Below are 22490 nucleotides of genomic sequence, written 5' to 3' on the forward strand. Positions count from 1 at the left end.
TGGGGTGGGTGTGTGTGTGTGTGTTGCAGGGTGACAGAGTTGATGGGTTACACCCCTGAGGATCTGCTGGGTCGATCGGTCTATGAGTTCTATCACGCCCTCGACTCAGACAGCGTCACCAAGAGCCACCATAACTGTAAGTCATGCATGTTCAAACTAATTCTCATTTCATTAGAAAGCCTTTGTTTTTTCTTTTTTGGGGCTAAAAATTTAAATTTTATAATCTTCAGAAATCTCTAAAAATTGTGTTAGAAAGTTCCACAGCTGGACTGAGACTTCACCAGATCCATTTGAAAGCTGGAGATTCCTGGCTGTTCACACATCCTTAAAAAGTCTTAAATTCATGATTCTAACATTGAGGCCTTAAACTGTCTTAAATTCCTTTAGAAGATTTAAGTTAACCTTAAATACATTAAATCTCAGATCTTAAATTTTGTCGTGGCATGACTGTTTAATCTTGGATATTCTGTGTGTATGTGTGTTTTTTTTCTCGTCTTTATTGCGTTCTGTGACTAGAGGCAGTTGAAGCTAGCAGTAACTAGCTGCTAATATAGCTGTGGTAACTAGGGTATTATAATAACCTAGTTACCACGGCTGTTATACCCTAAGCAAGCTAGAGGATACAAGCTAGAGGATACTGATGATGTTATAACGTGGCGGTGTTCACCACGTCATAACAAATAAGGGATGACAAATAACATTTGTCATCCCCTTGTTTTAAAACATCTATTAAGGTGCTTTAATAGATGCTTTAAAACATCTATTACTGCATTTTTTCAAAGATTTATCAGTTTGAGCAAACATATAACGGCAGGCGCTTCAATCCAAAAATGTCATGATTTCTTTATCCAAAAATAATCAAGAATGAATCAGAAAAGCACCTGAAAGCAAATTATTTCCCTTAAAAATGTCTAATCAAACTTATATAGAAAAAACTATAGAGATATAAAAGTTCAGAGTTATATCCTAAATTGTATCTATTACTGAATGCACAATACATTGCATTACAATGCGATGTAATTACGATCTGCATTACAGAGAATATACTGTGAGTATATTTGTGATCAAATGAATCATTTTTAGAAAGTGAAATGTCATCTTGTCATTTGCGCAATCTGCTGATTGATTGAGCAAATAACTGAGAGTTTGTTGTGAGAAGCTGGTAGGTTGTATACCTGATCACTTCCATGTCTGTTTCTGGTCATAAACATGTGACTCTCTCTCTCTCTTTCCCTCTCTTTATTTATCTATCTATCTATCTATCTATCTATCTATCTATCTATCTATCTATCTATCTATCTATCTATCTATCTATCTATCTATCTATCTATCTATCTATCTATCTATCTATCTATCTATCTATCTATCTATCTATCTATCTATCTATCTATCTATCTATCTATCTATCTATCTATCTATCTATCTATCTATCTATCTATCTATCTATCTATCATCTCTCTCTCTCTCTCTCTGTCTCTTTCTCTCTCTCTCTCTCCCTTTCTCTATGTGGGTCTGTGTGTGTGCAGAGCAGGGTATTAAGATGTCTTTAATCAAATTAAGTGAAACCACTGATGGCCTGATGAGGTTTGCACACCTCTGATGCCACAAACCCAAAACCAGTGGAGGACGGGTGGCGGGGGGGTGTATAAGGTGGCCTCTGCAACAATGTAATGACACTGTTTGTGTGCGTCTGTGTGCCAGCGAGGATCTGAGGTGTCATGGCTTTTCTCTGTGCTGACAGGGGCACTGTGATCTGAAGGGAAACACAAAAACATTTGAAGATAAAACTTTTCCATAAGTAGACTTCTGCCATTGCTTTAGGTAGATAACAAAACGGCAACATTTGAACCGGTAAACAGATCGACTTCTGGTCATGTTTTATGGTAGAACTCACAAAGTTTCTCTACAAGAACAAAATCTAGCAACTGTTTTCTGATTAAGTTAAGGAACATTTTCATATTAAGCTTTAAATTTTATAGCAAAGAAAGTTTTAACCAAAAGAGAGGGGAAATATGTTTTGGATCCAATTATGAAAAATAAACTATTATGAGAAAAACCGTATCAGCTAAATGTTTCCTTTTATACCATGCCATTTTATTGTGGAAATTCTGTCCAAATTTAGTTTTAAAAAGCAATAAAACTAACCAGAACTGGTGGTGAGGTCCAATAGGTAACGGTAGGAGCCTTTTGGTACCTTCCTGAGAACAGATGTTCCTGGCAGACGTGTCCTTATTGGCTGGAAAAGACTGAATGGAGGAGAGGAGAGGCTGTGAATGAAGTGAAGATCTGTTGTAGAACCGCAGCTGCAGCAGTGAAGTTTGATCTGGTTTGAATCTCAAATTTAAACAAATCAGACAAGCAGAAATCCTGTCTGACTTGTGGGAAAACATGGGAAACATGGGAAAAATGAGGAGCGCAGCATGTATGGAAAGACAAAAGTGGCATGATTCAATTATTTAAGAAGTCCCCAAACTGATATTTATGCATGTGAAAATACATCTAGGACAGTCTTTCTCAAACTGTGGTCCCCGGACCACTGGTGGTCCGCAAGGTACTGCATGTAAACAACCATTTATTTGCCGTGACATGAGCTCAAAGTGTGACATTACAGTTAGCTTACTGAGTGTCGATGTGTCATTCACTAGCAATTGGATTCCTTTGAATGGTTAGAGGTAGGAATCGCTGCAGTTAGTCAGAACTGTTTTTTGTATTTAATGAATGTGCTTGGTAATGAATTATGCTGTGCTTTCAGCTCAACAGCTATTGTTATTTTTGTTTAATTCAAATTATTAAGTTAAATAAACACAATAAATGAATACAATTGATGGAAATGGGTTAATTATTTTTATATTTGATGGTGCAGAAAAGGATTTTTTGTCTCTGTTAAAGTAAATCAAGTCCATTTTTCTTTAATTGATTTCTAAATCACAAATAGTCTTAAATGTTATTAATGCACATAACACTTGGTAGTAAAGAAAAACTGTTTTTTTTATTTCCATGTGTTTGACGTCATTAGAAAGCTTAGACACTTTCAGAATCTCTAAATAACTCAAAATGCCCAAGTAGACGTGTTCTTGGCTTTGTTGTGGCCAGTCACATTTACCAAACAGCACCACTCTTCTAATTACGATGAACAAAGAAAACAACAATATGAGTTAAGAGACTAATATTTTAATTTCAGGTTGCATTATATATTCAGATTTGTTATTGCGAGGGTAATTTCAGGGTAGGTGGTCCATGATTGTTTGTTAAATGGGTTAAGTGGTCCTCGGCCTGAAAAGGTTTGAGAAACACTGTTCTAGGAAGAAATTACTAAATGGACAAACAATATTTTTGCTGTTCTTCATTTTATTTATTTATTTATTTGGAGTTTTTTGCGCTGAATAGAAAACAGAAAAAGACATTAATGAAATTCATTAATGATTAGTGAAGGAAAGAAATTAAAGAACTGAAAAAACTTATCAAAAAGAAATATTGGTCAAGCCAAACTCACTGGAAACCTCCAGTTTATATTTTTTAGTCAAATCTTTCTCAAATCTTTTATGTCTCAGGTCTTTGATGATAATTATTTTTCTGCATCTCTTCTCATCACATTTTCTTTTAGTTAGTTTTTTTGTATGAATTATTTTATCAACATTAATATTCCCAAATTCTTCTCAAAATATTTGTTTTAAAAAGATTTGTTAGCAGCTTTTATGGCATTTTTATGTTATTAATATTAAAATAGCCAAGAATTTGTCATCTCACCAGAAACCTCTGATAAATCCTGCATGGATGGATTCTTAAATCCAGGGCGGATCCTACAACATGGTTTTGTAGAAACCATGTTGGCCCTTTAAATACAGCTTTTCTCTGTCCTGTTGGAAACCAGAAACATTTACAAAACGTTAATATAAAAATGTGAAGAAAAAAGGCATGAATTCCCAGGGCAACCAACAGATTTATGCTTGAGTAATCTCATCAGTGATTTTAGTGCTTATGATGTGTTCAGCTCCAAGAGATCTCCAAACATCAGCTGGCTGGAAGCTAAGCAGATAAAAAGCGCTCTCTGTCAGCATGATTCTGCTCTCCCAGCCAACGTGAGCAGCCTGTTGATCAGCACATGGAACAGCGTTCCCCGCTGCACATGCAGCGCTGGCCTAAACGTCCTCAGGGAGTGACTCAGACACACACACCCACAGTGTCAGTGGCCTAATGTACGTGTTTTGACCAGTCGTGCTCCTTTCCCACGCCAGCGCTGAACCCTGGACTGAAGCCAGCAGATCCCGTTCTCAGCTTAAAATCAAACATCTAGCTTTGTCATGCTAACACACGTTTGGTTGATCTGGGACTCTTTGCAACAGATGCTTGTGAGATACTTTTGAATAGAACGATTTGGCGAAGTCATGATTCTGAGACAGTTTAAATTTTTGAAGTAGCTTCCTTAAACCCAGAAACATAAGTTCAGTTTTACCGAAGTAGAATGTGTCTGATTTTTTTTTTATCACACAGAGCACAGCGAAGTCAATCTTTTAAAAATAGAAACCTCTAAGACATTGGTACCACAGTTAAAGTCCCGCAGGCTTGAGGCGTTTCCTTCAGGCCAGATGATTCCAGCTGACGGCTGGTTAACAGGCATTTGCTAAACGTCACCCTGAACACACTATCCTCACCATGAAACATGGCCTGGGGACTTTTTTCAACCAGAACAGAGAAGATTATTAGAGTTTAGCAGAAGATAAATGGAGATAAATGCATCAAAATGGTAGGAAAACCTGTTAGTCTTCTAAAATGTTTGTTCTAAGACAGAGTTTCATCTTCTGGGAAGAGAAGGACCTAACCATCCAGGCAGAGCTACAGGCAACAGTTTAGATTGAAGCGTAGCCCAGAACCGGCCTGATCTAAATTCAATCGAAAATCTTTGACAAGATTTTTCAAACAATTTATTTGGAGCTGCAGTTCTGTAGCTGAATATAAATCAGTTGTGCTGTTGAACATGAGTCACTCATAACTATATATCTCCACTTTTTCCTCGGCAGTGTGCAGCAAAGGTCAGGCAGTGAGCGGTCAGTACCGTATGCTGGCCAAGAATGGCGGCTACATCTGGGTGGAGACTCAGGGAACTGTCATTTACAACAGCCGCAACTCTCAGCCTCAGTGCATCGTGTGCATCAACTACGTCCTGAGGTCGTGAAGACTTTCTGAGCAAAATGCCTGGAAGAGCTTGTTGTTCTCTGACTCCTGGAAGCTTACTGTTTATTCTCACACGGTGCAGTGACGTGGAGGAGAAGTCGGTCATTTTCTCCTTGGAGCAGACGGAGGCACTGTTCAAGTCACCAAACATGAGCAGCTTCTTCACCACTGAAGGAGCCAGCATGAACGCAGAATCAGGAGCTTCTCTCTACAAGAAGTTCAAGACCGAGCCGGAAGACTTGGCTCAGCTGGCTCCGACTCCTGGAGACACCATCATCTCCCTCGATTTTGGTCAGTTTGGACCAGTTTGGAATTTTCTGGAAATCTTTTGGAATGTTTTTACTCTCAAAAGAGACACTTCTATTTGTTTCACTTTTGTTTTTGACTCTTCACCTTAGATCGCACTGAGTTTGAGGAGTCCCAGCAGCCAGCGCCTTTCACCCCGGTGTCTTCTTCACCCATGCCCCCTCCTGGACCTGCGTGTTGGACAATCGAGAGCCAACACGCTCTCGATTGTCCAACTCCTGTGGCTACAGCTCAGACCCTGGCTCCAGCTCCTGGGGACGCACCTAACAGAGCCAGGGCATTCACCGTGCAGCAGAAACCTCCACCGGGCAGCGCCACCCCGAGCCTCAGCAGCTGCTCCACGGTGAGGAGGAGGATCAGGAGGAAGGTTGAGAAGCCCCATTGTTCTGTTGAATGACTTAATTAGGCCGCCACTGGTTGATTGAGTTTATATCCTGGCTTATTTGGTCTGTGTTCAGCGAGGTCAGTCAAAGCGGGCAAAGTGTGTGAGAATATCGGGGGTGGAAGTTTGGATAGATCAGGCCATTAGCTTTCAATGGAGCCTTTGTCGTGACAAATCTTCTACTCCTTCTTTTCTCTCATGTCTTTTACCTCTGTCCATTCTCCCGGCTTCTCCACTCGTCTCATTTTGCCGTTTTCCGTCCGCAGCCCAGCAGCCCAGGTGATTACTACAGCTCAGTGGAGAGTGACCTGAGGGTGGAGCTCACTGAGAAGCTGTTTGCTCTGGAGACTGAGAGAAACGACAGCACTGCACACACAGAGGTGCATCTCATCATATCCAGTGGGAACCAATCCACTTCAGGGTTTAACAACAGAAATCAAGGCAGAATTATTCCATTTCAGGGTCATATTGCTAAGAAGTATTTAAAATACTTTTTAAAACATTTTATAAATCTCTGTTAGTGTACATTGGTAGTTGAGAATTTCAACTACCAATAATCAAATATAGCTTACAGTTAATAAAATGAAAAATAGATAAGATAAGAGCATTTTATTTGTCTCCCATAGGAGAAATGTATCTTGGAAGCAGGGGCAAAACTGCAATACAACAATAAAAGCCCATCCAAAAGGACAGTAACCATGAAAATATACATAAAAACAAAAAAAATACCTAAAACCACAAATGTCAGATTGGCAGTACATCCCCATAACCATTTCCATTCACATACAATACATCCTCTACATACTACTCTTCATCGTCTGGACCTCCTGTTACTCTGTCCAGGCCCCGCTAGTCTGCCATTTATCTGGTTAATGGAGGGTGGTACAAATGAATGTTTCAGACGGTTATATTTGCACAGGGGAACCCTGAACCTTCTCCCAGAGTTCATAAGAACATATTCTGATGCGAGCACATGTGACCCATCAGGTAAGATGGGTCACATGTCTTGCTTGTTGGGACAAGATGAGCTTGCCTGATAGTAGCCTACTCAAACAGGTGCAGTGGAGAAGATGGATCCGGAGTGTTGATAATCTTACTTGCCATCTTCACCAGACTTTGAATTTGAGTTTTTAATTTAACAGTAAGATTTTCAAACCATCCAGTGATGCCATATCTAAGAATAGACTCGACGGTTGCCCTATAAAAGATCAACATTATCATTTTAGAAATGCCACACAATGGAAGTCGTCTAAGAAAATAGAGATGCTGGTGAACCTTTGCACATACATTTGTCACATGTGTGAGCCAACTCAGATCGCCATTTATGTACAAACCTAAATATTTAAAAGATGTGACCTATTTGATGGAGCAGCCATGTATGGCTATAGGACTCCGGTCACTGATTCAAAAAAGATTCAATAGTTTTTGAGGTGTTTATCTGTAGTCAGTGTCAAGTCAAGTAAGTGTCAGGCTGGAGAGTAGATGCTAACTTTAGCATTATTAGCAGCTAACGTTTAGCTTTTTCCTCTCCCATTGAGCATTTTGTTGTTAAAAATAAATCTAAAGAATATGTAAACGGTCCAAATGACTAAAATGGGAAACATTTGTACTGAGTTGAGAATGTTTTAAGACGCTTTAAAGGACAGAGTTATAGATGGAATTTACAGAAGGTAAACATTGTAAAACATGAATACAATGGAGCCCAGATACTCATGACGGTTTGGGACCAAAGTCACCTGTGAATAACTGAAATCCAAAAATACACTGCTCAAAAAAATAAAGGGAACACTTAAACAGGTGTTTAACACTTAAAGTGTTCTCTTTATTTTTTTGAGCAGTATACTTCATTACTGACTTTTTTTTTTTAGCTATTTCTTATCTGTCCCACCAGTAGAGTAAAGACATGTAAATATGTGACAATACTTACCACTATTGTATTTCCCCATGCATTGATACCATTACTGCACTATCTCAATAAGATGACATTACTGTTAGGGTTTACCTTCTTTCTATTATATACTCCACATAAAGATGAGATCTAAATAAACCTGTGCTACACATAAATGTAGCAACAAAATTTTTCTTAAATTATTTCTCCTTTTTTTTCTTAATGCACATCCAAATTCTGCCAGATGAACAATTAAAACTGGTAGAAGCTTCTGTCAACTTATCTCATCTTTATTACTCAATTTTGCCTGATAAAAACCCTAAGCCCCAGGAATTAGTTTGTTCAGGAACTATTTTCTGTTTTACTTCAAAATAAGAGTAGAACAGGATGTCAGACACCAGACAAAGTCATGCTGACAGACTGTGACTAGAAATGCTGCAGAGATTGAATGTCAGTAAATGATCTGGCTCTATATCTTGTAAAATGAAGTTCTTAATCCACTAATAATTAGCAATCTCTACTAACTCAAACTCATGCAATTTGAAATAATCCATTGCTACTTAATAAACACAAATTTCTCATTGTCAAATTGTTACAAGATTCCCTTAATTAAAATATCTTCTGTTTTGTATTTATATTAACGTGATTTTTTGCTATTAATGTTTTAGTTGAGCGTAACCTTTTACCCATTTTGTTTGTTTCTTCTTTTGCAGGAGGACTTGAGTGACTTGGATTTGGAGACTCTGGCCCCATACATCCCGATGGACGGAGAGGACTTCCAGCTCAATCCGATCATTCCGGAGTCTGAGCCCCAGGAAGCGGCTCAAGCGGGGTCCCTAGGGAGCCTGAGCAACCTTAGCATCCACCAGAGCTGCAACAATGTAGCCAGCCTCTTCCAACCTCTCACCTCCCCTCAGCCTCAGAACCGCTACCAGCCGCAACCACAAGCATCCTGGGCCACGGGTGGGAGGAGAGGCTCCAACCAGGGTGCCATGGAAACGCGACAAAGGTCTTACATGATGCCCCCCATACGGAACCCCCCTTTCCGAGGCCTGGCCGGCACGCCGCTGTCTTCCATGCAGTGGCCTCCAGACCCGATAATAACCTACCAACAGCAGCAACGTCCTCCGAAGGCCTGTCTGATTGACAACATGTTGGGCGAAGAGCAGCCGTCCTGCCAGCAGAACACATCACACCTAGTGCACAAACAGAGGTGAGGTTGCGTCAGAGCACACTTTATTAAAGCTGCAGTGTTTAACTTTTATAAAAAAAAAATTTTTACATATTTGTTAATTATCTTTATGTTGTGACAGTAAAGATGGATAATCTGTGAAAAAACTGAGGTTCTCTCTGTGCTAACTGCAGAAAGACAACACACAGTCAGAAACAGCCAATCAGAGCCAGGAGGCGGGTCTTAACACTGCCAATCACTCTCGTGCTCAGAACCCTGCCTCTATAACTGGTTTTACACAACATAGCCTGCCACAAATGCTAAGGCTAGTTAGTATAGCTACTCATGGAACAGTGAGTTGTTTCTTCACCGAGAGCAGCATACATGAGGTTGATTGACAAGATTAAACCCCTCGTCTTGGCTCTGATTAGTTGTTTTTGGTGGGGAGCTGTGTTTCTTTAGATGACAGTAGGAGCTCACAGAGGAGGTGGAAGAGATTGATGTTTTCACAAATTACTTGTCTCATATGAAACTGTCACGACAAGGTAACAGTTTTAACAAATATGGTAAAATCATATTTTTGTAAAAGTTACTTACTGCAGCTTTAAGGGGTTTACACCGTGTTCCAAAATACTATGAAAATTGGATTTAAGTGTCATAAAGATTTAATTTTTGTTGTTCCATTAAATTCATAGATGGTATTGTTTCTCAGGGCTCTTTGATTCAATATAGTTAATTTCAGAGACCCATGCTTATTAGTTTGCTAGGTGACCTCAATTGAAGGAAATCTACTTAAGAAAGTAGAAACCTCCTTAAGAAATCTGAAACCTTTAGCAGGCTTCAGGTTTCAAGCAGTATGGGAAAGAAAAAGGATCTCTCTGCTGCCGAAAAGCATCAGATAGTGCAGTGTCTTGGACAAGGTATGAAAACATTAGATATTTAATGAAAACTGAAGTGTGATCGTTGTATTGTGAAGAGATTTGTGGCTGATTCAGAGCAAAGATTGATTTGTGCAGATGAAGGCATAATGAGGAAGGTTTCTGTTAGACAAATACATCAAATTAAGAGAGTGCCAGTTAAAATGCCTTTACAAAGCAGCAAACAGTTATTTGAAGCTTCTGGTGCTTCTATAGTTCCACGAAAATAACGATGTAGGATGCTGCAAAGGATCAAACCCTGTTATGCATAAACCTACTACTATTAGGCCACCACTAACCAGTGCTCACAAGCAGAAATTGTTGCAGTGGACCTAGACATACATGAAGACTAATTTTCAAACAATCTTGCTCACTGATAAATGCTGTGCAAGCCTGGATGGTCCAGATGGATGGAGTAATGGATAGGTGGTGGATGGCCACCATGTCCGAACAAAGTTGCCACTTTGAGGTAGTTTAGTCATGCTTTGAGCGGGAATCATGGGGAGAGAGCTGGTCGGCCCCTTTAGAGTCCCCGAAAGATTACTTTTTTCAATGGTACAAAAAAAAGAACCGTACTTTACGTAGCAAAATCATCTTCATGCATGACAATGCACCATCTCATGGTACAAGGAATACCACTGTGTCATTGACTGCTATGGGCATAAAAGGGGAGAAACTCATGGTGACTCAGGCAGAAACTATCCACAACCTCACAAATTCAATGGATGCAAGAACTGTGAAGGGGTCTTATGTTAACATGTAACTTGGTCTTTTAAGATGTTTTTGATTGAAATAGCTTTAAATTTTAGTAAATGTGATCACTTAATTCTGCACATTCAATGACTATTTGCAGTTCCTTATAACCCATAAGATGTTTTCAAAATCTGCTGTGCATAATAATTTGGGAGTATGCTTTTTAAATTTTTTATTTTTATTTTGGCAGGTTTGTTCAATAAAATTTGATTTATACTCTAATAGTTTGTGACTTGAAAATCATACTGACTATCATTTATATTGACCATTGAGGAAAATCTGAGAAATCCTCACTTTCATAATCTTTTGGAACATGGTGTAAATAGAAAAAGTTGTAACTGTAGAATGTGTTCATAAATATTTGTATTTATTGGTTTGTAAAGGTCCATTGATAATTTTGTGCAAGCCTACAAAGATCTGGACCCAGCAAGAGTGGCCATGAATAACAGCATCAAGCGTTCTTTCAACCAGATGGCGCTGGTGAGTTTTTCCTATAAGGCGATGCTCCCATTAGTTTTGTGGCCAATTTTTGATTGTATCAGATTCAATCATTTTTCTTCAACAACTATAACTGGCAGCTTTCACAGCCTTTTTTAGATGCTCTGAGTGGTCATTATTCAAGGTCCATTTTTACCACTGCATACATGGATTCAGGGTGTAAATTAAACTGTAGGAAACAATGTTCACATCAAGCTGTTTTATATGCAATGAGCTGATGTTGCTGAGAGTCAGACACAGGAGCCGTAGTGTGACTGCCGCTGTCTGGAAACATGGCTAAGCGCTGACTAGCCATGCGGATTTTTGGAAATGAAGAAATTTGTCACCAGAAATGTAGATAATCAGTACGCATGACTATGAACTTTTACATTTGAAGCTTTCAAATCTCCTTTGAAAGAAAAAGGAGATTCATGCGCTTAATGTCCGATTTGCCATAACTATTTATTAAATTCATAGGTGCCGGCTGGGGTGGCAACAGGAGTGGCAAGGCTCTCAGTTGGGGTGTCAACTGCCACCCCCTGTCGCCCCAGTAGATCAGCCCCTGGCCTATAACTGTCCAATTTAAGTAAGACAAGTGGGAAATTATATATTTTTTTTACATTTAATTAAAAACCCTTGAAGTACAAATTACCATATTTTACTATTGCTCCTTTTACAAAAACATAACATCCTGGTTTTGAGAGCTAAAACTAGGATATCAACTGCAAACTTTTACTGTTTTGCTCCAGGTCTGTGCATGTCATTAAGAGCTGAAAATAATTGAGCGGTTTGTACATTTAAAATTTTTATTTGATCATTAGAAGGATGGATGGCCTCACTGTACGTTTTGCTTTTCAGGGTGAAAGAAAGCTGACGGATGCCATATGGAAGAAGATGAGGGGCGATGGCTGCATGGACCGCTCCCTCAGTGCGGGGTCACTCACAGGTATCTTTCTGTGTTTGTTTTTTCACTCACCTGGTTGTTCCAAACATTCGCGAGTCTTCTTGTTAGCTTGTGTCTCTTCTCAGAGTCGGCGACGATGGGCCGGATGATTTCAGGCATCGGGCCCCCATTCCCCGCCTCGCTGCAACAACACAGGACATCACGGTATCCAGGGGACAGGATTAGTGGGCCAAATGAAAAACCCTTTTCCAGAAAGAGCTGCAGCAACAAGGAGTATAACGTGATGTCTTCAGGTACAAATGTACTATGCTACATGAACTCTGTACTACTATCAAATAAGCAGTTTTCTTTCATACATTTCATGATACAGGTCAGTTATACTGCATAAACCCTGTTTTCATTAACAGTTGATTATGCATTTCCACACGAGATTGTGTTTATCCTGATTTAAATCTCAGGATCTTATAACTGATGGCACATTCTCGCTGTGTTTGAAGCAATTCTTGCTAATGTTTCCATCTGAAACCTCCATCTGAAATAACCAAAAGCGTCGGCAAGACGTTCAAACTTCCCCTGCCAACATTTTTATCAACGTCCTCTTCCAGGCATAGCGAGTCGTTTGCTGGTCCCTTCGTTTGAGCCCTCCTGCTTGCCGCAGCTGACCCGCTACGACTGCGAGGTCAACGTCCCACTGCAGGGCAACCTCCACCTCCTCCAGGGCTGTGACCTGCTGCGAGCCCTGGACCAGAGCACCTAAAGCCCACCCCCTTTCACCGACTCAAACCCACCATAAAGCCTGAATATCACCTCTGAGCCTCAGCCTGCAGTCCGTGACTTCTGCCTGTTCTCTGCCTCTGAACCTCTTGGTGCCGACTTCAGAGCCCTGAGACGAAGCTACTTGTAGAGCACAGTATCCATGACCACATCCTGCCTTACTCAGCCCCACACCCTTCTTCCTACCCTGCCTCTAGTTCTCAGCATAAACTAAAACATGCAGTATAATACCAGGCCCAAGCTACATTCATGTTTTTTTCACCCTAAAATACTGCGGCATAAACTGGACGCAGGCTGAGTGGAAGAGCGACCAACCAACACCAAACGGGTCAGCATGGGGAGGAGAAAAAGGTCAATGCTGGTATTTAACAGATTATATCATGTTACTCTCACTTGTGTTGTGTATTAAAGTTTTGTCAGGATGTCTGGAGCTGCAGCTGCAGTCCCAGGCCTGCCTTCTCTCAGTGTAGCTTTGAGGAGAACATATTCTCCTCAACACACATTGTGCTCTTTTGTTGTTTTTGTTGACAGACTTTAGCCTTTCTCACCAGCTCGCATCGTCTTCGAGCTGAGGCACCGTAACACAAACTGGTCACAGCGTTAGACCTCTATTAAATCTACTTTATATTTTTTCTTTAGCCTTCATCGGTCTGTACTGATGTGATTCCTTCTACTTTTATTAACCAAACTGAATATCTTAATTGAATTGATGCAACACTGCTGTATTAAGACTAGCCTTCTCATGTATTTTGGGTTCTTACTCAGCCAGCTAGTAGATTCTTCTGTTTGTTTCTCATAGCTGTATAACTACATACATGTACTCCTGCGTAAGTTAAATATTAGACATTTCTGTCTTAAATCAGATTATTTTGAATGTGTCTGTGTTAATCTAGAATAACATCCTAAATGACAACAGGGTATTTTTTTCTTATTGTACCGATTTTATTCACCAAATGTTCAGGTTACACATAATAATTGGATTTGCACACATTTTTACATGAGATAAAAAGGCAGCAGTGATGTGCACAGATTACTGGGGAGGGCGGAGAAATACAGATCTGTTTTTATATTTCATGGTTCTAGAATAATTAAATCCATATGATTTTCGTTCCATTACAAATTTGTTCCTAATTTCCGATGTCTAGTTTTGTTGTTCATAAACTTTCCATCGCAACGGACATTCATTAGGGAGCAGAGACAACATACCAAAACTGAGTTTTTATTTTAAATTAAGACAAAATGACAAAACAGCTTCTAGCACTTTGTGTTTGCTATCATGGTTGCTTGCATTACATAGCTACATAGCTAACTAGTTAGCTCTTATTTCATCGGTTGGTGAATCAACTCCTGGTTAGTTCGTTCATTCAAATGTCCCAGATGGTATGTATGAACAGTCAACATGTCTTTGTATAAAATATGGTTTTCTTTCTAGAAGCTTCTGACATCACTGAGTTTGCCTGTTAGCTGCATACTTACTAATCTGATAAATGTCCTTTTTTTAAATTTTATTCCAAGCTATTCATCACTCAGTTAATCAATCTAAAATTGTACAATAGCGGTCGATTTGTCTGTGCATCTCTTGCTTTTAGTTTCCAATTCAAGACTGACTTAATATATATATTTTTAAATCACTTGACTGAAAAAAGAATCAGCAAATAATAATTTTCACCTAAAGCATTAAGTTTAAGTTTTAAGGTTTTGTTTTTTTAAGCTCTAAAATGTTACGTAAACTGACCTTTTTTCATAGTTTGATGTTTTGTGTTCAATCAGCTTAGTTCAAAAGTAAAATATTTACTTTGCAATTGCATAAGAGAGAAACATGAAAGGAATACATGAGTATAACTTTTTAGTTTTTGTTTTTCAAATACTGAAAAGGAAATGAACAAATACAATGGTGGAAAAGGCAATTTTCAGCATGGGGAAAAGGTATAAATAAAAGGAATGTGAGATTGTAAAAGAATTTAAAGGTGTTTTTGACAATCACTCAGGTTAATCAGAGGGCGTATGGAGGGACTGAAACGGGCATGTTGGCCAATTAGGAGGGCACTTTAACCATGTAGAAATGTTTGAGGATGTTAGGGGTTCGGCTTGTAGAAAAAAAGTCATATAGTTTCAGTCGTCCCTGTAGAGCACTGAGGTCAGGCCATGACTTCTGTGCTCACTGCTGTGCAAACCGGACAGAGGAAGAAGAAAATCCCATATTTTTCACATTAAAAGTGAATGTTATAAAAAAGCAGCAGCTTGTGAAAGCAGAGTTTATATATTTTACAGTTATCGGACAAGGCCAGTTCCTGTTTTATTCTCACCAGAGTGGATGCCAACACCAGAGAGCTTTGTTACAGAATATCATTATTGCTCATAAGTTCATTTCCACCCTGATAATGTCAGTATGCCTTCAGTGAAACGTATTTCTTTCCTTTTTTCTTTGTTTTTCTGTGTCTCGCTGTCTGTTTCTGAAGCTAATGTCTCTGTGTGGTGATCACTTTTAAAGTATTGATCTTTGTACACACATGTTATGTATTTAAAATCAGAACTAATGTTGAACATGGTGTTTTTAGTGTCTAATGTATCCTGGTACTTTGTTCTCAGTCGACCCTCTTTCCATAGATGCTGTTTAGGTAAGAACTCTCTCTGGGCCAATTCCTGTCGTCCCGTTTCCGTGTTGTGGTGTTGGGCCCCACCTTTTCCCTCCTCCACCAGTTTTCTTTCCTCTCTTTTATTCTGAAATATCTGTTGAATCTGTTGGCTGGCCAGTACTGTTGTTGTTCTTACTTTACACAAAAAAGAGGACAAAAAAACAGATCAGAGTAAAAATGTTGAACATGTGTTTTCTAAGTTTCACTTTTGAGATATGTAGCATTTTAAATATTGTAAGGACGGTGAAGTTGCCACATAATTGCATAGTTTTCAAGTTGCTTCTATAAAATAATGGTGCTTCATAGACCATGTATGTGTCATTTTTAGTACTTTTATTACATGTTTTGGACTCACTAACACTGATTTTTTTTTTGATGTCCTCTTCTTCTTTTTTTTTAGTAATTAGTATTATTTGAACCCATACAATGTGCCTTATCATGACATTATGTATTGAGTTCACCCTTCAAGTGCACAGTTTGCTCCCTCCAAAAAGTCGACTAAATCCTTCAGCTTCAGCAGTTGTTAATTACCAAATAACTTTTGTGAAAATATTTTTGGTTACTCTGCTCCAACAAAATATTTAACATTTTACATGTGAAACAGCAGTACCGTTATTATTGTTATTATTGGTTTTTGCTATCAGCTAAAAATGTAAAAAAGGACTGGAGATTCAAGTGGGATATCTGTAAAGCAGCAACCTGCAGGCTAGCCAGATTATCAGGTTAGAGTTGTTCATAAGGAGCAGAAGAGACAAACAGCTAAAACATTAACCGCAAGAACTGAAATTTGTGGCATCTAAGAATCTAGGAATCACAGTTAAATTAGTAAAAGGGTAGTTATTTTTATAACTTTGACTGATGATTTAGTTGTTCCTTCACACCTTCCCTAAATATCCAATAATCCCAAGTAAAATAAAAGGAGCTCAGTTTATATTACATGATTCCATTATTTGACATTTCAGAAATAAATTTGCTTCATTTAGAAAAATGTCACGTTTTACAAATAAAAAGTTAGATGAGAGGTTTTTTTGGCCTTACTGAAATTGGTTGATATAAAGCTGAAATTGTAACACTTTTTTTCTGGATGTTGCCATGAAAACGAAGACGACAGGAAGTGGTTGGAGCATGATGGCGCAGGATGTTTTCTAGTGACATATCACAATAACAAACTTATTCATGTCTGGTTTTAACTGTGTTTCTTAGTTAATGGAAACCTAAATTGCAACACTGTGTTGTTTCAGTGACAAAGTTTTGTGCTCATTGTAATGTAAACGCAGCTGCTGATGAAGCAGAACTTCCATGGAAACAACAAATGAGAAGTCAAATGAACTTCTCATGGAAATGGATTACTTAGCTCCTCACACAAACAGGAATCTGTCAGATTGGCTGATGAAGCTGCTCTTGTTTGAAAGGTTTTAGGATTAGCAGGAAAAGATTTGACTGCAGGGAGAAGCTGAACTTTTATTTCAGTTTGGATGAATGCTGAAGTGAGGATTTCTGGCAGTAGTAATGGCAGTTAGGTGTATGTACTGTATGTTACAGTTAAAATCTAGCAAAACTTTATTTCCTTTAAGAGTTTAAAGAAAATCATCAAACAGGCCTCTTTTTGTTCAGTACAGCACTCTATTTTACTCTAATTGCAAGCCAAATATTATGTTAATTGGGGAATATAAGCCAGTATCACACATTTTATTGCAGATTTTATACTGTAAAAATAACCTCATCTTACTTCAGAGTAAATAAATCAATGTTCAGTTGAAAATGTCTGATAGTTTTGCTAAATTTCATTTGCATTACACGCATCTGAGGAACAAAATGGAAGACAACTGTTCACCCTTTCAAATTAACACACTTCCTGTTTGTGGTCATGTTTGGTTAAAACTAAATAAAACAAACAAAAATCAAAGTATGCCATCAGGTCACATAATCTAAACATGAATGCAACCTTCAGTTGTTAAGATTTTACTTTTATTTTTAAACATTGGTGGTACCGTTCTGTGTCTGATGTAGGCCAGCCCCCAAATATGTTTTCACACATTCACCTAAAATAATTACTTCTACAAAACATGAGAATCGTTTTAACACATTAACGTTTTTCCGCTTTGTAAATCACTTATTTTTCTCTACACACCATCTTGTTCTATGAGTCCATTTTTATTTAAGGCAAGAACACAATTTTATCTCTAATCAAATAAGATGTTCCTCGTCTTTCAAAGTGGAAAAAAGTTATATCTGTTTCTGGAATTATGTATAGAATTATGTATAGAATGTAGAATTTTTGAATTACTCAAATAAGTTTCCAGTAAAAAAAAAAAAAAGCACCTTACTAGATATTTGTTAAGATGTTAGTTGTTGAAAATAAAAGTGCAATATTGTCCAGCTGATGTTTTTGGAGACCAAAGAGGGACGACTGACAGGAAACCAGCATGGTGAATAAAAATCAAACCAGAACAACGCCTGAGATGGATTCTGTTGTTCTTTAATCAGCTCTTCACATTAAGACCACATCAAAACAATGAGCTGCAAAACTGTATGTAGAAAGGTTTGGCCAAGCAGAAGTTGAATTAGAAACATTTCCCTAGAGGAGAAATCCCACCTCCCATTTAGATGAGCGTCTGCTCCTACAATTTCAACCAGAAACAAAGTTTTGAGAAAATTTGATCAAAGAAAACAGAAAAACAGCAATTTTATATTTAGAAATACAAAAAAAAAAAAAGAAACACTTTGGAATGTAAAATAGACAAGACATTGGCATTGTATTTAACTCAACATACTGTGCTCCTTGAAGGGTTTCCCCAAAAAGTGACAAATGGATGTGGCGTGAAGCCTTCCTCTTCCACTGACTCTTCGTTTTTCTTCTTCCCATTGGGATCCATGTCCAACTACTTGTTTTCTGCTGTTGTCAATGTCATACCATACAGTTATATGAGCTAATTCAGATATATTTTAATATGCTAAATTTCATAATGATCTTATAATATATTGTTATCATTATGGGGACTTTAACCCAGTAAGAAGTTTGTGTTTCTGCACTGATGTCTTATTAAAGCATACTGATCTTACCTAACAGAGACTCAGTGTGTTTATTGGACTATATTTAGTTTGAATTGATGTTCTACATGTTGTTTTTATCATTAAAATGTCAATTGTAATAACATTTATTATCATGACACAAGTTTGTTTTGACTTTGTAAGTTGGACTGGTTGACCTTTCACCTCTGAAAACATTTATTGATATCTTTAAAATGATAGTGGCACAAATTAAAATGTTTGCAGCACAAACATTTGATGCCAGCTTCATTTGATTTAAAGAAGGGGGGGGGGGGATTGAGGGAGGAGCAGGGGTTTAGGGGTACGAGGTGCTTCACTCAGGTGTTTCTCCAGGGGTGTGGATACTTTTTCAACAAACTGCACAGAACAGTTTACAATTGTTGGCCAGTGTTGGATGTTTCAGTTGCATTTCACTTTGAGAACCAAAATAGTTACACATCTAAGGAACAAAAGGCAACATAGCTTCAGAGGACTATGGCAAACAATTACAATGTTGAAACCAAAGACTAAAAAGTCTCGCTACGAGCAGCCGTGCCAACACATCCTGGTGAGGCTTATCAGCCTGAATTCACTCTGCTTTTATGTGTCTTCTGCACGTCTTCCTTCCTCTGTAGGAAGACAGGAACCCAGTGTTTTTTGCACACACACAAAACAAGCATGTAGCCCGTTCAAAGAGAAGCACAGGTAAACATCACACACACACACGCACACCCTTTGTTCCAGCTTTTTCCAAACTTTTGTTTCCCTCAAGCAGGGAGTCAGAAAAAACATGGTGGAGGTAAAAAAAAACTGGGAGGAACCGACGACTCAGGCTGACCAGCTTCCTCTTGTTTCGGGTTTCTGAGGCAACTCTTCATCCAACGGGCTGCTGCAGAACAATTTGTGCCACACCAAAACTTTCTAAAAACTCCCATACTCACCACATGTCTACTGGGAGGTTTAGAAATGTGATGAAGTGTTTGGTTTCTGTAAACATGTCATCATGTGTCAAACGTCTGCATCTGCACATGGCAGAGCCACAGGCGGGCAGATGCATCTGAATTATGAAAAAGAAACACAAACACTGTTATGCTCACATGCATAACAATGACAGAAACAGACAATTCCGATTTATCTTATACATTAGTAGAAAAAAATGAAATGAAACAATGTGTTTTTCTCCATGTGGTATGATTTTGTTAGAATTTTTTTTATAAAACTTTTTAAAAACTAGGAAAGACTAATCTTATGTGGAAAGATTAATCTTATGAAGAAATGTGAGGAACAACAATCCATGACTCAAACATGCAGACAGCTTGGCAAAAATATTGAACTGTATTCATATTTTTATCACATTAAACCACAAACCTCAATGCATTTACCCCAGCTTTTATGTGGTAAGCACAAAATGGTCCAAAATAGTTTTGTTAGGTAGATTAAATCTACTTTGGCAGAAAATATTCAGAAGGAAACACTTAGACTTCTAAGTATTACACTTTTCAGATTTGTAAAATATTTTCTCAAAACCATTTCTATGATTTTCTATATTTTTCTTTGTTGTGCCCTACTTTGTGTTGGTCTATGAAAAGAAAATTCCTAAAATGAATTGAAGCTTGTGACTGTGAAAAACATTGCATGAATTTTGCAATATACTGCTGCCCTGACACCTTCTATCATTAACGGTAAAACTCTTCAGAAGGACTGAGTTCGTTGCAATGTCATGATGGGATCTGACTCATCTTATTTCAATCTGCCCTGACTGTATGTTTATTGGCATGCCTGCATGTCCTGTGGGACCTGCGTGTCTTGGGACTGTTGTCCTCTGAGCTGATCCGAGGACTTTCTGTTTACTTTGTGATTCTGTCTCAAAACATACCGCAGCATGGGACTGTTCCCCCCAGCAGAGCGCCGATAAAACTGAAAAAAGCAAGCCCTTTCCCATGTTAAAGGTCAGATGCCCAATGCAAGCTGAAGATTTTCTGTGCAGCTAGCTAATTTATCCCTTACAGCTTTTGGTTTTTCCTTCAGATAATTCTCTTCTAAAAAATATGCTGAGTTTCAGGCAAAACCAGTTTGAAAGTCTCTTTCACAGCTGAAATCAATCCTCTTTTGAAGAGCGTAAGAGTCACGCCAGAGTCTGTACTGTGGGACACACAAAGTGCCTAACAGAATGTCTTACTCCATAATCTACATTTGTATAAGATAAAAGTCTTTGTTAACCTGATCGCATTATTGAGCCAAAATCCCAGCAACACATGTGATTTTGCATTTCAGCTGACCTTTGCCGTTTAACTTTGGCTGCAGACAAGCCTGTTTGCAGCCAAAGTTCAACACATAAAAACTGTCTGACTCTGATGTCACCAAAAATAAAGACGAAGGTAGAGAAAGATCCTGAAGACTAAGAAATGATGCAGAAAGCAGACCTCACTGAATCAGTCAGCATTTGATATGTTAACTCTGGATTCCAACTATTTTGGTCCTTTTAGTGAGAAAGAAACACAATGGCTATCTACCGACTCCTAACTATTTACAAACTGAAGTCTTTTCTGGGTTTTTGTTGCCTGTGGGAATGCTTTCATTCGTCATTCATACAATACTTGGCCAGATCAAGCCTAGAATTGTATTATCAGCAATTGTTCTGACATCGGAAGCACAAAGACAAAGAGTTTACGTAACGATTACTCAGTCATTCAACTGTTTGACCCTTTTCAATCCCAATTTGGTCTGATCAGGAACAGGGCCACAAAATAAATCTTTTGATGGGATAAGGTCAAAGGGCTTGGATTAACAGAAAAACACAACGTGTAGACAGAAAATTAAAGTGATCATGGATTAAAATATCCTAAAGTATCTAAATAATAATATTATTGGCTAGGATACAAAGATATATTGATGGCATTTTTACAATTCAAACCACACATTTACACTGTATAAAAACACATAACTTTATTTTGTCTCATTCACTTTCAGTGTCCACCTGTGTGGTTCCTCCCTTTTTTTCAAAACCACCAATGGTTCTGAAGAACAGCTAGTCCAAACCATGCACTGTGCGCATACAGTTTGATTAGCAGCAGACTGCATTCGTTGATTTACGTCACTGCATGAGTGAAGGCAGACTCTTCAAACAACAACGTATCAACCACCATTTTCAATCTGTGATGAAACCATAGCTGGTGAATCAGACTCTCCGTCAAAATCTTTTTTATCAATTGTGGGAGAAAAGCTCAAATGGCATCAACTGGATGGGGTGACTGGCAATGTACAAAAATGCAAAGAAGTTTCAGAGGTTGACCACAGCCCACATTCCCACCCGTGTTCCTGTTCGCGTTCCCATTCACATTTCTGCCACATTTCCGTCCCAGACTAGACCCAAACCAGACATTAATAACTGAGTTAAGAAGGACCAACTTCACTCAGGTTACATTAACCAGCTACAGTGAGACTTGACATTGGAGAAGGGGTTTTTGACCTGTCCCATTTCTTGTGATAATACGTAAGAATGCCCATATAATGTTCTTTCTTTATGAAGCCTTCTAATGTCTGAAGTGCACCAGTCCCTCCTGATCACACACAAAACACTCACACAACATGTTGCATTGACACTGTTACCGTTAGTGTGGTGTTCTCAGAATTTCAAGCTTCAGCTTTTTCATTCAATTAACAAAATACTTGAATTTCAAATTGATCAGACAAGGGATTTAGGTTGTTTACACCTGAATTCACTTGTAAACTGTCAACTGGTTGTTGCTTACGCAGAATGGCTTCTTCCTCTCCAAGTGGTTTTATTAGAACTTCATTTCACTGAGGATGATGTGGCTTTTATGACTTCTAGTCAGCATCTTTAAAGGTCTTCTTTGGGTTGTCTAGAATAATTTTCATCCCCATGAAACAAAACTGAACAGTACGATTGCAGCAATATATATATATATATATATATATATATATATATATACTCTTATACTCCTTTTTACTCTTACTTGAGTAAAATTTTTGTGTATGCTACTGCAGCTGTGATTGATGTATTTGCCATTTATTTTCTTGGCAACTGGACAGTGTATCTCATAAAGTGGATTCTTGGTG

The 22490-nt window shown here is 38.4% G+C and overlaps 1 protein-coding gene across 1 annotated transcript in view; it reads left to right on the plus strand.

Moving 5' to 3' along the window:
• The window catches only part of LOC102218651 (endothelial PAS domain-containing protein 1-like), a 93413-nt gene extending 74966 nt beyond the window's left edge, over positions 1-18447 (plus strand). Inside the window, exons 7-16 of the mRNA XM_023326963.1 lie at positions 30-136; positions 5019-5166; positions 5255-5463; positions 5571-5821; positions 6127-6240; positions 8462-8961; positions 10973-11069; positions 11925-12012; positions 12096-12263; positions 12576-18447. Coding sequence (XP_023182731.1) covers positions 30-136; positions 5019-5166; positions 5255-5463; positions 5571-5821; positions 6127-6240; positions 8462-8961; positions 10973-11069; positions 11925-12012; positions 12096-12263; positions 12576-12727 — 1834 coding nt within the window. The 3' untranslated portion in view covers positions 12728-18447. The remainder of the gene's footprint in view (positions 1-29; positions 137-5018; positions 5167-5254; positions 5464-5570; positions 5822-6126; positions 6241-8461; positions 8962-10972; positions 11070-11924; positions 12013-12095; positions 12264-12575) is intronic.
• Positions 18448-22490: the final 4043 nt, after the last annotated feature.

The sequence above is a fragment of the Xiphophorus maculatus genome, chromosome 22, assembly GCF_002775205.1.
Source record: "Xiphophorus maculatus strain JP 163 A chromosome 22, X_maculatus-5.0-male, whole genome shotgun sequence".
NCBI lineage: Eukaryota > Metazoa > Chordata > Actinopteri > Cyprinodontiformes > Poeciliidae > Xiphophorus > Xiphophorus maculatus.